We start from the raw sequence: 16,857 nt of genomic DNA, 5'->3' as shown, positions 1-16,857 counted from the left end.
TATTTATCTATTTTTTAAATAGAATTAAAGTGAAACATTCCAATAGGTACACTTACATAGTCTTAAAGATTGGTGTCGACCAACATACACGTAATTCACTAACCGTATGTTGGAAATTTTGAAATGTAATATGATAAATGAATGTTAACACAAATTTTTAAACTTCAGAAATAATGCACCCAAAAAGTCATAGGAAATTTATGGTATTGTTCATAAACATGGAAGCCACAAATTAACAGGAAAACATGTCAATGAAATTAATACAAAACGCATGTCCGATGAAAGGGGTCTAACAACACTGGTTTATAAAGTATGTCTGACAACACTTGACGAGCTCGCATGCCCTCAGTAGGATGCACTAGTTTTCAGTGCACGTAGCGCATGTATAAACGTTGGTATAGCGTTGTGTACTTGTATGACAGTGAGTGACAATGCCTACAGTAATACAAACTACTGTCAAATGCGGGGTTCAGTCAGTAATCGCTTTCTGTATGCAAAAAAACAGAATGCAGTAGAAATTTATCAGGAATTATGTCTTTTATGGGCCAGCAATAATGATTGCAAGTAAAGTACGGCATGGTCCCGAACTTTACGGCAAGGTTGTACAACATGCACGACGATGTAGGAAGCGGTAAACTTAGTGTCCGGACGAAGGATCTCTTGGAATGTTTGAATGAAACAGTGAATCCAATCGTCGCTTCATCATTACTTCGCTAACCATGGAGTGTGCAGAGGTGTCCACGAAAACGGTACATTCGATGTTTCAAACAGCTGAGTTATCAGAAACTTCGTGCCAGGTGGGTTCGAAAAATTTTGACTGACGATTATAAGTACAGATGATCGGAGCTGCACGGTACATTCTTAAACACCGGTGAGAGAGGGATGCGGATAGATTTGTTTCGCATGTATTGATTGGTGAGGAAACCGGGATTTCCTGCGTCAATGGTGAGCCTTAAAAGCAATCCACGCAATGAGGTCACTCAGGTTCCCCTAAGCCTAAATAAACACATTTAGGCCGCAGAGTCATAGTAGCGCTTCCTGGGACCAAGAATGTGTGTTTGCGTACTACATGAAAGAAAGAAAAAATACATGTCACATCGAAAGTGTACTGTGAAATAATGGTTAAATTGCAGCTGCCATTCAGATTCGGCGTCGTGGATAATCAAAATTATCCTGATTCATGATAACGTTCTCTCACACACAGTATGAACAATCGTTCGGTCCACTCTAATGCCTAGTGCAGTAAGAGCCACCGTGTCTTCCTTGTGAATACACGAACGCTAAAGAATTGCTTGTAGGAAGCTGGTCTAAGTTTCCATCTTTCCTTGCATTATTACTACTGACACCTACTTAACGGCAGAGAAATGTCATCATTAGGTAGGGAGAGAATGGAGTGGCGAGACGAATAGAGGCTGGTGGTATTTTAGTGACGGAAATCGTTTCTATCTTGGGCACAATTGCAGGCATGTGCATTTCTATTTTCATATATTCGGGTGAGGGGAAAATGTAGTGTATGTTTGTACTCGACGTACAGGACCCACATAAGACTTTCTGGTATGGGGCAATAAGCTACACCTATTTCCCGCTGATTCGCCATTCAGGGGAGTATGACGAATCACCTGAACATATCATCGTACATCCGTGGAGTTCTGTCCTCCAATCTCTCCTGGACACTTTGCGATGGACCCATCTTCCAGTATTTAACGTGCATTCTTATTCCGGCAACATACTCTAAGAAGAATATGCCTCCTACTTGGCCTGCTAGGTCTTTGAATTAAAACCCCATTTAGCACATATTGAACATGATTAGGTGGCGTCTGGTCCCAGCCGATTAGGCTACACGAATATCCATAAATTTTTACTGGGTATTCTTGAATGCGCTTCTTCCAACATATATAATGTAGGTACAAAGAAATCCTAAATTGAAATCAAACTAAATAAGTATACTTGTGCTTTTTTTTAAAGTTTTCATGTTTTCGTTATTTTTTTGTGGCAAGTAATTTATTACATACTAGCAGCGTTCACCCCGCTTCGCTGGGGTCACCCCGGAACGCAATAAACCTTGTTAATTAGATAATTTTTACTTTTTCGCTTTCAAGTGATATGATAAAAACCATAGTAGATTGCAGTAAATGTTAACATTATATCGCCTGTCATTTATGTTAACCCGCCGACCCGCTTCGCTGGGGTCACCCCGGAACGCAATAAACCTTGTTAATTAGATAATTTTTACTTTTTCGCTTTCAAGTGATATGATAAAAACCATAGTAGATTGCAGTAAATGTTAACATTATATCGCCTGTCATTTATGTTAACCCGCCGAGTGACACGGTCATGCGGGTTGCATATAAATACGTTTATTTTTATACCTATGATGAACTAACAAAGGATTTGTACGTTATGGACACTTGAATGGTCAATTATCTCAAGACACTGGTAATTAAAAATTAAAGTGATATGATAAAAACCATCTAGGGTCCAAATCCTAATAACCCCCCAAAAATGAAAGAAATTGGTTCAGCCGTATTAGCGTGATGAGCTAACAAAGGATTTGTGCGTTCTCTTTTATATAATACTAGCAGCGGTCACCCCGGAACGCAATAAACTTTGTTACTTAGATAATTTTTACTTTTTCGCTTTCAAGTGATTTATAGCGCCTGTTAGTTATGTTAACCCGCCGAGTCACAGGGTCATGCGGGTTGCATATAAATACGTTTATTTTTATACCTATGATGAACTAATAACAAAGGATTTCTACGTATGGACACCTGAATGGTCAATTATCTCAAGACACTGGTAATTGAAAATTAAAGTGATATGATAAAAACCATCTAGGGTCCACATCCTAACAACCCCCCAAAAATGAAAGAAATCGGTTCAGCCGTATTAGCGTGATGAGCGGACAAAGGATTTTTTGTACGTATTGACACCTGATTGGTCAATTATCTCAAGACACTGGTAATTGAAAATTAAAGTGATATGATAAAAACCATCTAGGGTCCAAATCCTAACAACCCCCCAAAAATGAAAGAAATCGGTTCAGCCGTATTAGCGTGATGAGCGGACAAAGGATTTTGTGCGTTCTCTTTTATATATATAGATATATATATATATATATATATATATATATATATATGTAATATGAAAAAATGAAATCTATTGTATTTTACCTTTGTGATATTTGCAGGTGGAGGAAAGAATAAATCGTAGATATCAACCAAAGGCCGGAGCAACAGACGTTACTGCTTCTATTGCAAGCACGATCGAGACTGATACTGTGAGAAGTAAGTTTTTCATTACTTAATATAGTAACAAAAACAAAGCTTTTCTCTGCACTTTATAGGGGGGGTGGGGTGAAAAGAGCATGTTATAGGAGATTACAGAAATCTGATTAGTATTCAGGAAAGTTAGATCATACAGTTCGGACCACATTGATTTTTGATTGTTCATACATTTATGTCAAAAATAAGCGGATAGAATTGGTGCCATTTATTCTCGATGGCTCTGCATCGGTAGGATCTTTCAGTTCGTAGATTTTCAAGAAAGTCTTCAAAGATATGATTGTTTCATTCAGTTCTTGCTACAGATAAGAGTATATATCTTCTGAAAGAAATGTGATTTATATATCATTGTACGTGGTCATCATTGTTCTTTCTGAGTTTCATCCCTATTTTGCGTAGTACATAGTAAGATTTGAGAAAAATTACGGTCAGTTACGTTTAAGAAAGCACATTCTGCTAGTATTCAGCTAGACATTCTTTGGTGAAGGTGAGAGTGGTTGGTTATTATTATTATTATTATTATTATTATTATTATTATTATTATTATTATTATTATTATTACGAGGAGCGGAAAAAGGTTTTTTTTTTAAAAAAAAAAGAAAAAAACGACGGAAAAAGTGTCTTGGTAGTTTCGTTTCTTTAATTTTAACTATATTGTAAAATTTCTTGGGTAGAGCAATAAAATGTACTCGGGATTTGGACTTTCTCTTCACCTTTTTATTATAAAAAGTCTTCTTATATACACAATTATAATAAGTAATTCCTGTAATATCTACTTAGGTAAGATTAAGATAAGAACCCGGTGACCAAGCGTCGTGGGCTTTGAGCTGAGGTACTCTCGGTGACCGTGCGTCGTGAGAGGGGTGTAGATTAGGTATCTCTCTCTCGGTGACCGTGCGTGAGAAAGAGGAAAGGAACCCGGTGACCAAGCGTCGTGAGAGAGGTTTTAGGTGTTTCGATCAATCTGGGAAGATTGATGTTGGTCGAGGCGTGCAGTTCCCTTTTATCCTGTATTGTCGGCTTCCTTCGTTGATTCTCGTCCTTCTGACTGTTGGTTATGGTGAGCGACTCCTCTTCGGGACTGTCATCTGTTTGTTTTTATTTACTATTAACAAATGTAATTCACACGTGGTTATTGCATGACGTGTAGACATACGGAACCTTACAACATTATCCTGTAGTAAATGTCGACGATAAATCAAGAAAAAACACGTGAGTTGCAGAAAGAAGGCAGCTCATGTAAATTCTCTTCTTCCGTAATTATACAAGTACTAGATATCATTTGTGATGCGTTGAGATTTGTTTCCTTTCTTTTCCCCTTCCTTTATAGAAAATAAGTTTTTAACTTTCTTAATTTCTCATAGAATCCCTGTATACAGCACTTTTCTTCTTTTCCCTTCATAGTGATTGATTCGTAATATGGTCATTTTTTTCTGTTTTTCATTAAATGATAAGCATTATGTTTTCTTACATGGATTATTGACTGTTCACATCTCATACAATGCTATTAATACTGATATATAATGTGTGTTAGTGTTTTATCATATTTTAATAAGTTAAAAGTGTATATTTGAATTTGCTGGTCACGCATACTTATTGTTTTTCAGGTCCTGTAGATACTAATAAAGAGAAAGGAGAGGAGATACATTCTCGGACGATTGTTGCATCATCTAATAATAGATGGAATTTCAAGAGTGAAAGTAATTTCTCTCTTTTCAGCTCAGGTAAGAAAGAGTCATGACTTGAACTTAATGGCTTTCACCATTTGTCTAATCCAAGGACTATGGTCCTCATATTACGTTCCTTTTTCATATATATAACATCAGCTGATTTCGACCTCGAGATCTCAGAATCGATTAAATGTGTGTAGGTTAAATTAATTTTAATTTAATGGAATATTGATTCAAATTTCATATATAGGTTCAAAATGGCAGACAGTGACCATACATCTGTACACCCATTAATTCTGTCATGTATTTGTACTTCCGTTCTCTATACTTATATGACGAACTGAAGATCTTTCTCCGGTTTACTGTAATTTGAAAGATAGAAAAGAAATCTTTTTACCTAGGTAGTTAAGCCCTATGCTGTAGACAATAATTATAGAATTCTTTCTACACGTTTTGCGAAAATGCGTAGTAATACTGAAAAGAGCTTAAAGTAAGGATATCAATCATACTTAAAATTAATAATAATAATAAATGTAGCTCTTGCACCAGACGCAAAATACGAAATTTTAATCGCGTCAGTCCAATACTTTTAATTGTCAAGATGATTTTTTACTTTCGAGCGATGAAAGGGGAAAAGGTGTGGTGATCGCGAGAAAAGTCAAATTCGAGATTTTAACGGACTTACACGTTTCATGGCCCATAGATACTGAGAAAGTGATTTTTCGACTTCTGTTTCTTCTGATGTACGCTCACCTAGAAGCTATACCGTTCAACGTATCTCAATTAAGCTTTAAACTTGTTTATGTGATCCTCCAGGAAAGGGTTTTCGAATTTTCTTCCTGCCTCTAAAAATAAGGGTAGTTTACTTGAAGGTAAGAATAAAAAAATTGCATTTTTTTCAGAAACGGCTCTATCGATTTTGTTCATATTTCATAAATCAATTAAAAAAAAAAAAAAAACGTGTAAGTAATTTTTGGAAAAAATGAGAAGAGGTAGATTATTCTCGAGGGGGGTGTTTTTATTTCGGATGATTTTCTCAAAAATTATTCAATCAATTTTGTTCATAGCTCATAAATATTTCGTTAGTAACATCACAATATGGCACAACTCATTTGTACTGAAAAATGTACGAGTGATAGTTTCTATTCTAGATGTTTTTTTTTCTTTCTTTCTTACTTTTTCGGAGGATTTTCTCAAAAGCAACTCATGCGATTTTGTGCAAATTTCATAAATAAATATTTCATTAATAACCTGATATAGCACAACTTATTTCTCCTGAAAATATATACGGGGAGTAATTTATTCTTGGGGAAAGACATTTTCGGACGATTTTCTGAAAAACGACTCGCAATTTTCTTCATATTTCACAAGTAAATATTTAATTAATAACCTTACAATACGCACAACTCGTTTGCCTAAAAATGTATGAGGGATAGTTTATTCTTGGGGATGGTTTTTTTTGTGGAAAGGGGGGGGGGAGATTTTCTCAAAAATGACATGCTATTTTGTTCATATTTGGTTAATAACTCTATAATATTGTATAAATTATTCCTTACGGAAAAAAATCACGGGGGCTAGTTTACTCTTAGGAATGAATTTCTTTTCTTGAGTACTTTCTCAAAAACGACAGAGGCGATTTTGATCATATATAATTACTGTTGTATAAATCAATTCCATGAGAATACAGACAAGAAATGCTTTTGGGGTGAGTTTTTTGACAATTTTGTTAAATACCACTCATCCGATTTCATTATTATTTTGTAAACAAGTATTTCATTAATAACCTTAACATGTGGCATAAGTTCTTTCTTATGGAAAAATATACAAGGGGTAGTTTACCTTTAGGGACGAGTTTTCTCTCCATGAAATTTTCTGAAAACTCCGTATATTTTGTTCGTATTCCACAGGAAGACATTTCATTAATAACTGCAACACAGCATGACTTAGTTTAAGGAATTAGAGCGAGAAAGTTTAATGCGGCGGCCCATACCTTTCTTCTTTACTTTTATTTATTTTCTGTAATTTTAATAATTTTCCGCTCTTTCCGTCTCTCATTATTTATTTTTCTCTCTCTTATTCTCGTCCTTTTGGGACGCTCTAACTATCCTTTAACAGCCTTAATAATAACTATCCTCTTAAAAAAGTCGAGCTTTTCATCTAAAGATTGGATCTTTGTCACTAGCTAGCTGTCCATGATTACTCTTGTCTCTTGACATTACCCGAAGGTAATGTATCTTTCTTCCCAATAGCTGGATTATTGATTCTTCTTTTCTTTCTTGCGAGTAGCGCGGGTGCTATGGTTGAAGTTTGCGGTCTTTCGGGAAGTAAAACAGGCACAGTCATTCATTCTTCTCAGTTGCTCGCGCCGTGTGGACTTTGTGGTGGACAGACACCGTGCTCGTGGGTTTTCTCGGGGTTCTCCCGATTCCTCCCACTTTCTTCATTCCACCATTTCACTCCTCTCTCATCATCACTGTCTCCTTTAGCCTAACCGGCATAACCGTGGGTCGTAAAACTTAATTTCATTTTTTCATTCTTCTCAGTTATGTTGAGTTTGTCATTGACCTCAACCAATCTTCGTTTTACAAAAATTGTACACTTGTACAAGTCAATTTAGATCAGCTGAATAATTCCCAGTATAAAATTAATTTGCATGACAATTTTCTGTGGCATTAATTTGTTTGGCTTGGCAAAAACTTCGTAATATTTTATAAAGAATAGTAATTAAGTATTGTCTGCTTTAAAGCGCTTTATATTCATATTTTCTGCTTTCTAGTGCGTTTTAAGTCTGTTATTTTTAATTTTTCCACTTTCCCTTACCCCAGCGGTTTAGTGTTTTTTTTAGGTATCTAACTAATCCTATAAAATAGATCGGCTTAAGAAGCATATGTGACCATATAGTATATATATATATATATATAATGTTGGTCTACGGAATTATTTGTGAACACATACAGTTAACACACAACTGTTGAGGACTTTCATTGCTTATCTCCGAAGACTTGTCATCAGATCCTAATAGAATTTGTATGGAACCTGCGAGAAAATATACTGTTAGAAACAAAAAGGAATAATCAAAAGAAATATCTATGTTTGTTATGCGTGCACATAGACAGAACATACATACATATAAACGGGTCGAATTGAGAATGTCCTATTTTTTTTGAAGTCTAAATGAGAACTTCGAGGAAGAAAACAATTCGAATGACTTAAAGTGAATATAGTAAGTCATACAGTGAATTCAGTGACTTACAGTGACTGAAGCTTATCATAAAATTATTTCAATTCATTAAACAATTATATTAATCCATGTTCAGTCGCTTTCTGTTTAGATAATTAATGCGCAAACACTTCAGTTTCCTCTGTTTATATGTTCGCAGTAACTAATAATAGAAATATCTATGGCACTCATGTCATTTACTTCATAGAATCAATTCTTTCAGAAAAGTTAGGTGAAACAGAACTGTTTAAGATTGGTAACTGTAAAGAAACCACATTAAATTTCGTATCGGGTAGTCAATTTTCCTGACTAAATTTGTAGAACTGCTTGTGTCAACATCACTGCGATTCATTGTAGCATCATAATATCTGAAGGCTTAACACTTGCGTTCGCGTGGTTCTGTGTAAAGTCTAGTCTTCAAGACATACAATGCTAGTTTCCAAACAGTATGTAACGGAGCCAACTAATAATAATATTTGAAAGATATATACTTCTTGTACTGTGTATGCCTAATATATATATACATATACACTTTTTTCTATTTCTAGGTGATGCTGCCGTAAAAAAGAAGATATAGGATTGTGCATGTTCCGTGTATATACGTTGTACAATAAAAACTATGTAAATAAATCAGTTATACTTTCGAGACCATTTGAGTAATGGTCGAGTATTCAAGAACCTAATAGGTGTGATTTATTTTTGCAGTTATAAACAGTAAAACGCTTCTTATTGAAGAACGTTCTTTTTGTTTGTTTTGGTGAGATGAGACCTAACGTAGGTTTCGCTGGAAATTTGTCACAAGAAGCTTCTACTAGTATTTCGCCACTGTTTCAACAGTGTAGTGCGACGAAGAAAACTTGATTCTAGTGGTCTATTGTTTTCAAACACAAATTTCAAGAAAGTTTTTATCCTTGTCTGAAAGGCAAAACGTTGTTTAATTGTCCCGTTTTCATGAATTTTAGTGGTGAGGAAACCCTCCTCATATTTTCAAGTACGAATGAATTGTCAAGCAAATTAAAAAAAAAAAAATGCATTTGTTGTGAAAAAGTACAAGTTTATATATTAGTTAGTTATGGGTATTTCGATATAACTCAGTCGACCAATACACTCGATACGTTATTTTTGTTTGGTCATAGTATCCAGTATATTAGTTTCCGCACATTAGAAAGTTACCTGAGACGCACACATGTAACACATACGTATATCATTGTTTTAGTTGGATGTAATTCATAATGAATTCAGTACAGTATGATGAATTCTGTGTTAAACAAAATATTAAAAATTAACTTGGATCCCAGAGATGAAACATCTTACGTACATTGTCACTCGTCTTTCTTTAGAAAAGCTTGTTGGTTTCGTATTCGTACCTGAAACTAGCATTTGACACGTTGTTCCTAACACCAGTTAAAATATTCAAGAGATAAACGTTAATTTACCATGCAATCCTAATATTACACATAGTAGTCACAGAGTGAGAATATAAATATTAAAGTTAAAATATTGTAAATTTTTCTCAATGTATTTGTTAGTTCACTCATTCTTTGGACAAGTTCTACTTTCACACTAATGAATACTAAGATAGAAATTCTAGTGTATTTCACATCAGTTTGTAACTGAATAGGAATATGTGTTAAATGTCAGTATTGCTGCTAGGTCGTTAATCAATAACTAAAGAGGAAGAGTTGAAGTTCCGTTTGAGGTCGTGAATTTTGCTTTGAAAATACAATAGTTCTAAATAAAAAAAACATGTCTGACAAAATTATGAATCATGTAACAATATTAGGAAGTGTGTAATGAAGATGAGTTGAAGAAGTAAACAATAATATACACTAATGTTTATTTCGTAAAATAGTGACAGTAATTTGTCAAGAAATGTGTGTTTTTTTTGATATTTCGTTGCAACTGAATATAGGCAAATCTTAGTTAAGCAGCATTTAGTTCCAAGAGAAGTATCGAGTGTCATGTCGTTTTTTAAAATATCGAGAACCCATTTCTAATGCATTATTGAAAATGTTTGTTTATAACAACAACAGTAAAAAAAAAGAGGTTCATTTTATTTTTAATTGTTAACGCTGAATTTGCTAAAGCAAAAGTCGATCCAGATAAACAGTATTTACGTTTTATATTTTAGTTGTTTATGTATATATGTATAGTCTTCTAGAAAACTAGCTTTCCTTCTAGTACCATCAGAATTAAGGTAAACAGAAGTTAAAATGAAATTAATCCGTAGGCATTGTTTCGATTAAAGTAAAGAAAGACATGATAGAGTACGTCAGTAAAATGTCACCAAAATTAAAATATTTATCACTATGTAACCCTAATAAACACAGCCTTTCGTCGTGATATCAATGTGCTAAGGTTTTTCGATTTTCTTGAAGGCAAATGAATGATTCTTGTTGATGACTTTAAGTGTCACGATTGATGTGTTCCATTTCAGTACTGTCAAAAGTTTCATTTCAATATTATAACTCGGAAGGAACTTTCGACCGTAATAGTAAAGAGCCAAACTTGAGCGCAGAATTCATTTCTTGGAATAACAGATTTTCAGTATTTGTGATAATTTTACTCATATAGTTTCTTGAAACCTGCGGATTATAGTTATGCGATCATTTTCTTGTAATGAATTTAATCTTATACCGATTTATTCAAGTGTACTTAAGCCATTTTTCACTATTAGTATCTGTGTTTTTAAGATGCAAATATACACAATAGGATATTTGAAAATGCTATTTGTAATGAAATCCTCAGTATCAATTTTCAGAAACAAATGTAAGTTCATATTTCAAAAAGTATTGTAATTTTACATCTTTGTTATAGTGTTGCATTTTAAATGCTAGCAGTACTCTATTAATGAAGTAGTTTACACATGAGCAATCAGATACAATGAGTTCTTTTTTTTCTGTTATGATCTATTCTGTAATTCCTTTGTGTACATTTTAAGTACCTGTTTTTTGTTCTTTTTCGTTATTTATTTGAATAAATTTTTTAAATAGTTGTCTGTTGAATGCTTAATTGCTTTTAAACACTATGAAATAATGCATTTCTTGACAGTGCGTTAGTATAAAATAACACAATATATATCAGACATTGATTAGTAGTTAGAATGAACTAATTTGTAACGCCGTGGTAACAACTTAAAAGTATACTTTTAAAACGAAAGTTCTATCGTGTAACTTAAATCCCTAACTAGAACGTTAAATTCTCTAGAATATTTCTGTTTTACAGCTACAACACGCCATGCGCTAAAGTAGTTTAATCAGCATGACATGATGGTTAATGAATAATTTTTAACTTTTGGCAAGTCACTCAAGGCAAACTGTATATAAAAAATATTACTGTATATAAAAATACACTAGTTACTACAATTATTGAAGTATATTTCTATTGGATCTAGATTATTATCCAGATTTGGCCGAGCTTATAAATGAAATTTCGGTGAATAGTTGAATCTAATAAAATGGAATTGTAGAATTATTTTCGGGAGCTAATTTCACTCCAAACTTCTTTGTGGTATTATAACTTAGCAAAAAAATTTAAAATCCAACTAGATAAGTACAGGACTGTTTTTCGAATATGTAGATTATGCACCAGTTTGCTTAGAACGGATTTTCCATTTCGATTATCACTCTTCTTATAGACTACAGATTATCGATTGTGTAATTCTGCTTTAGTACCGAAGCTACATGAAACTTGAACCTATGCTTAATGTGGATCCAAACCTCTTGAGCTCCGGAAATTGAATTCCGGCAAGAATACTCAGAGGATATCTTCAATAAATAACAATCATACAGTGTTAGTAAACATTCTTCTTTCGAGCAACACGAATTTTAAGCTCGAAAATGACGGGCACAAGTAACCTCGATGCTGACATTCCCATTAAACTTCCGATCAATCAAACTCGACAATTTTATTGTTCTCTTAACTACAGAAACCGAATACAATTCTCTTACAAAAACTTTCTTGTGCCTGTGATTTCGGAATGAATGGTCTGTTTCAATATTTCCGTAGTTTAAAGATGCGTTTAAAATATGATTTTTTTTACCTAATGTATTGCATTCAGTAGCAATTAAGAAGGTGAACTGGGATAACTTAAAAGGGAAAGTATTTTTGAACTTCGAAAGTCATATGATAAATGTCCATCGCTAACAAACTTATGATGGTGATTTGAAAATACTGGTTTACCTAGCCACATCTTAGATCTCCATGAATATTTTGTGCATGTAAGAGAATGCTACCATTGGTATTCATGACTAAATACATATTTCTGAAAATTAAGAGGGACGTCTTCCGAGGATGTCAGGGATGATTATTAAGTACGTCCTGAAGTTCTCAGTAAACGGAAAATCATAAATAGCTGTCAAGAGCACTGTCATATCTAAATTGATCAGAATCATTTGCACAACAGTGCCTTACATTCCAAAAGTATCTTTGTCTTATTACAATGAATAAAAAGTTAAAGCTGTTTCTGTAAATCGTTTTCGTATGTTCAGTTCGTTTCTGTATTAATTTGCAATTCCAAATTGAAAGAATAAGGTCAAATTCGTTTTCTTCTCGCACGATAAGTATTCATTGGTGTACAGTTACAAATTCTAGGTGTGTGTCCGTTAAGACTTAAATAGATGTAGTTGCATTATAGGTGTAACTAAAAATTTCGAGGTATTTTCTACCTGTAATACGTATTCAGTAAATACGTATACGTAAATAAATTAACTTTGTAAGACTGAAACATTATTCATCCTCGATTGTACTAAGAAGAAATATATATACTGAAAGTAACTTAAGTTACGAAGTAAACGCATAGTTTTACATACTTTTGATAAATACTGTACAATTACAAAAAAAGAAAAAAAAATCCTTGCCACGTAACAGTTTAGTCGGGACTAGACAATTTAAAGCACGAACTATTGTGGAACATTTGAGAAAATTGAACTAGTTCTACGTTATTGGTATTATGTGCCATGTGTGTTTCTCCAATCTTTTCATGTGCTTATGCAAAACAAATCGTTTATACATGATAATGCAGCATAGAGGAAAGTCTCGTTTTTATCGAGATGCATTATAATGTTTTAATTGTAGTGTTAGTGTTGTTACGTCGGGTTTCGGCGCTATGAAACCTCAATACCGACTTAAAAATTATTGCTGCTGTTATACCTTAAGAACACTAGAAAATAATAATTAACAAAGAACGATTAAGCACACTAGTGAATACTGATGAAATAAAGGAACTTTAACAAATAAACCATTCTTAAAAATCATATAGCAGATCTTATTTTTTCAAAGTAGGTATTGAAACGGAAAGAATGAACACGAAACAATTGTTTAAGATGATGAAGACTTAAGTAAAGACCCATAACTCGGAGTCAGAATTTTCAATTGTAATTTTCGACTTGCTTTTAACAAACACCAGCGCACAAATCGCTACAGTTGCAAATTTACAAACCGCCAAATGTTACTGATATGAACTGGAAGAGTAACATTTTGTTGTACGATTATAATATCTTGTTTCTATTTATTACCAGGATATAAATCTAGTAATAAATATAAAGCGTACTGACTGGTTTAGCTTCTATCGTACGTTTTCTCAAAACATTTATTTTAAAATGGAGCCGAGGTGCTGTAAGACAAACACGAGCTTCGCATTGTCTTCCAAATGTCCGGATTTTTATGGTAATATAGTGTGCCTAATGTTTGTGCTCTTAAAGAAATTCACATTACATGGTAAAGCTCTTAGTTAAAAATTGAACTGGATGATCTATTTTCATTGTATTGCAAGTTTCGCTTAATTTATGTCACGGAATTAAAATCAGTCAATTCGTACAAATCATGTTCATACCAATTAGTGTTATCCCGTAAAACCTTCAATTTATATTTTTTATTTAACACAGTAAATTCAGATGTCTTTCTTTCTTTTTCTTTTTTTTTTTTTTTTTCTCAACTCGTACTGATCACATTCTTTTATGGGCGGATTTGGGTGAAAAAAGAAATGCAAGGACTGGTTTTTATTTTAAGCAGTTGAATTAGGTAATATTATGACTACACACACTATGAAATTTTATCAGCGATGACATACATCATATTTCATTATATTATTCATAAAGCAAGGTTGCATAATACATAAAATGAATGTTTCTATGCAGTGTTCCTTGCTAGCAGCTCGGTTTCTTATCCCTGTATAAGTGTGTGCTAGTACTACGTCATTGCTAATTACTAGATAGGTTTAATTGTAAAATAAATATATATTCGAAACAGAAATCCAAACGAAGCTGTTTTATCACGTTGATCATATGATACAGTTCATGTAATTCCAGAATCCCTATCGTCAGTCCATGTAATATATAAGTTACATGTCATTGTGCGAAACATGTACGGAAATCAGTTCGCGTATATTTATATGTACTACATTTGATCGAATAGTCTCAAATAAAAATTAATGTATATCGATTTGAGTAAATTACAAACAATTTTGTTCTCACTTCGTCAAAGAAAACTACTATACCCAAAAAGATCAATTAATTCCAAAGGTACTAACAACATTGTGAGATAAATATTTACTTTTGCTGGCGACAGCACATTAAGAACTATAGAAGAATTGACACTTTATTGGATGAGGAAGGACCTGCTTAAATACGGTATACACACACACATCAATATTCAAAATGAAGCGGTAACAGTTTTATATATATATATATATATATATATATATTTTAAAGATTTTATTTAGTATACCAATGATCAAAATATTCTTTCAAAAAAGACAAATATGTTTCCAACCAGCTCATGTTTTCTTGCGCATATATATTCCTCAGTAATGGTACTCTTTCAACTCTACAGAGGCATAGCATCATATCCTACCACTTCAAACATTTTTAAAAAAAATCCAAATGCCTTATTTTACGAATCATGAATGCGTATGGTAATGGAATGTAAATCTTTCGTAATACACAAAAGAATCAATAATTTCCCGTAAGTGGGATACTTTAATTTGAATAATAAAAGAGCATAGAAGAAAACTGGTATTAAACACTTTGAACCATACTGTAGTAACTCATTAGACACTTCTCGAAAAATCAATCAATATTTGCAGGCAAATCTGAGGTAGAAAGGTTGGTAACTGGTACACTACTGTGGAGAAGTACGATTTCTTTTATTGAGTTTTTAATTTTTTGATGACACGCCTTGTAGCTTGGAAGAAAATGGTGCGTACATTTCTCCTTTACTATTGTAAGTTTTCATAAACATTATTTCGTTGATTCATTGAACTGTGTCAGATGATTATTATTTTTTTTATATGTTACTTGAGTTTTAAAACTAATAAGTATAAAATACTACAAATTTTGGCGTATGACAATTTGTATGTCTCAGTGCTTTACAAAGTTGTAAAATTCATTGATTGTAGCAAGTGAAAGGTGTTGGTCTGCTGTCACTGGGTAGTACAATGGTGAGCTCCTTCTTCTATACTTTTGTGTTTAGTAACTACATCTGGAAAGACTTTGCGTTGTATAGTTGCAAATTCAGTATCTCCAAAGTTTAGTATTGAAGATCTCATTTGTATATTTATGTATATTATGTGTACATTTTTATTTAGTTTCACTTAGTTTTATTTTTACACAACAAAGTGAACACCTAAAGAGGTGAAGTGATTCGATAGTTGTGTGTAACAGTTGGTTCCTCTGTTGAGTTTCTATTGTATTTTTGAATATCTTATGAAAATTGATTATTTTGTGGTGTTCTCATAATTCATTGAAATGATAATATTGTATATTCAAGAAATGAAGTACGTGTCATAGCCATTATCTTAACTCACATCAAATGAATTTCACAATATATGTGTATATAATGTGAAAAATGCTGCTATTTCCTCAGTGTGAAAATATTTATTTTGATCATTTGTAGTTAAAGTAGTAAAATTTTTCATAACATTTCATGCTATAATTATTGTGTCGTGCTTTACTTTTTGTCCCTCATGCACCGTATTCCTCGTTAATTGGGTTGCAGATATTGAGTAAATACAAACATTGGTATCCACCTAACATTTGCACTAATCCATTTTTGTACGAGTATCATGTCAGGAAGAGAATCTTGAACTTTAAAATTTAATCCTGATTGCGCTGTGCAGTGATCATTAAATATATAATTTTAATTTCTTTTTTATATAACAAGAAAGAAATCAGTACTGACAACGACATGTATCATCCTCGTTTAGCCAGCTTTCGTCATGATGTCACTGAATCTAAATGTGTAAATCTCAAGGAGTTTTTAGCTTCGGAACAAGTGGAGCAGAAAAGTTTGAGTTCAGGTGTGCCTTCTTTCTTTAATTTCCTTTCATATCGTGACGGAATAGCAAACTGTGACTGCATATTTATAAACACAGTTCATACATGAAATTTCCCTTTCAAAGAATGTTTCCCAACTATTATATTGGGCTGAGAAATGGATTTAGTAAATCCCTTGGTGTGACCTACGAAGTTGAGGATGCTAATGATCATAAGTAACAGAACTATGACGCGTAAATATTGGATGTTTGTGAATCCAAACAGTGTCAGAATCTGTAAGTAAAATATTTTCAAATTCACGTAATCTATCGTTGAGGAGTGTTACTAACATAATAAGTATTACACAGAATATCTGTAAGCTCTATTACCAACTCATGTGGTATTGTCAGCTTGGTAGAAATTTATTTCTTTTC

At 33.1% G+C, this 16,857-nt stretch overlaps 1 protein-coding gene across 3 annotated transcripts in view; it reads left to right on the top strand.

Moving 5' to 3' along the window:
* The window catches only part of LOC145688519 (lysine-specific demethylase 5A-like), a 155,794-nt gene extending 139,691 nt beyond the window's left edge, over positions 1–16,103 (top strand). For all 3 annotated transcript variants that reach the window (XM_081762872.1, XM_081762870.1, XM_081762871.1), the window contains 3 exons: positions 3,188–3,284; positions 4,889–5,005; positions 8,720–16,103. In XM_081762872.1, coding sequence (XP_081618998.1) covers positions 3,188–3,284; positions 4,889–5,005; positions 8,720–8,748 — 243 coding nt within the window. In that variant the 3' untranslated portion in view covers positions 8,749–16,103. The remainder of the gene's footprint in view (positions 1–3,187; positions 3,285–4,888; positions 5,006–8,719) is intronic.
* Positions 16,104–16,857: the final 754 nt, after the last annotated feature.

Source organism: Thermobia domestica, chromosome 6, assembly GCF_964235325.1.
Source record: "Thermobia domestica chromosome 6, izTheDome1.hap1.1, whole genome shotgun sequence".
Classification (NCBI taxonomy): domain Eukaryota; kingdom Metazoa; phylum Arthropoda; class Insecta; order Zygentoma; family Lepismatidae; genus Thermobia; species Thermobia domestica.
The sequence above is the reverse complement of the archived record's forward strand: the minus strand, read 5'-3'. Positions and strand labels throughout refer to the sequence as shown.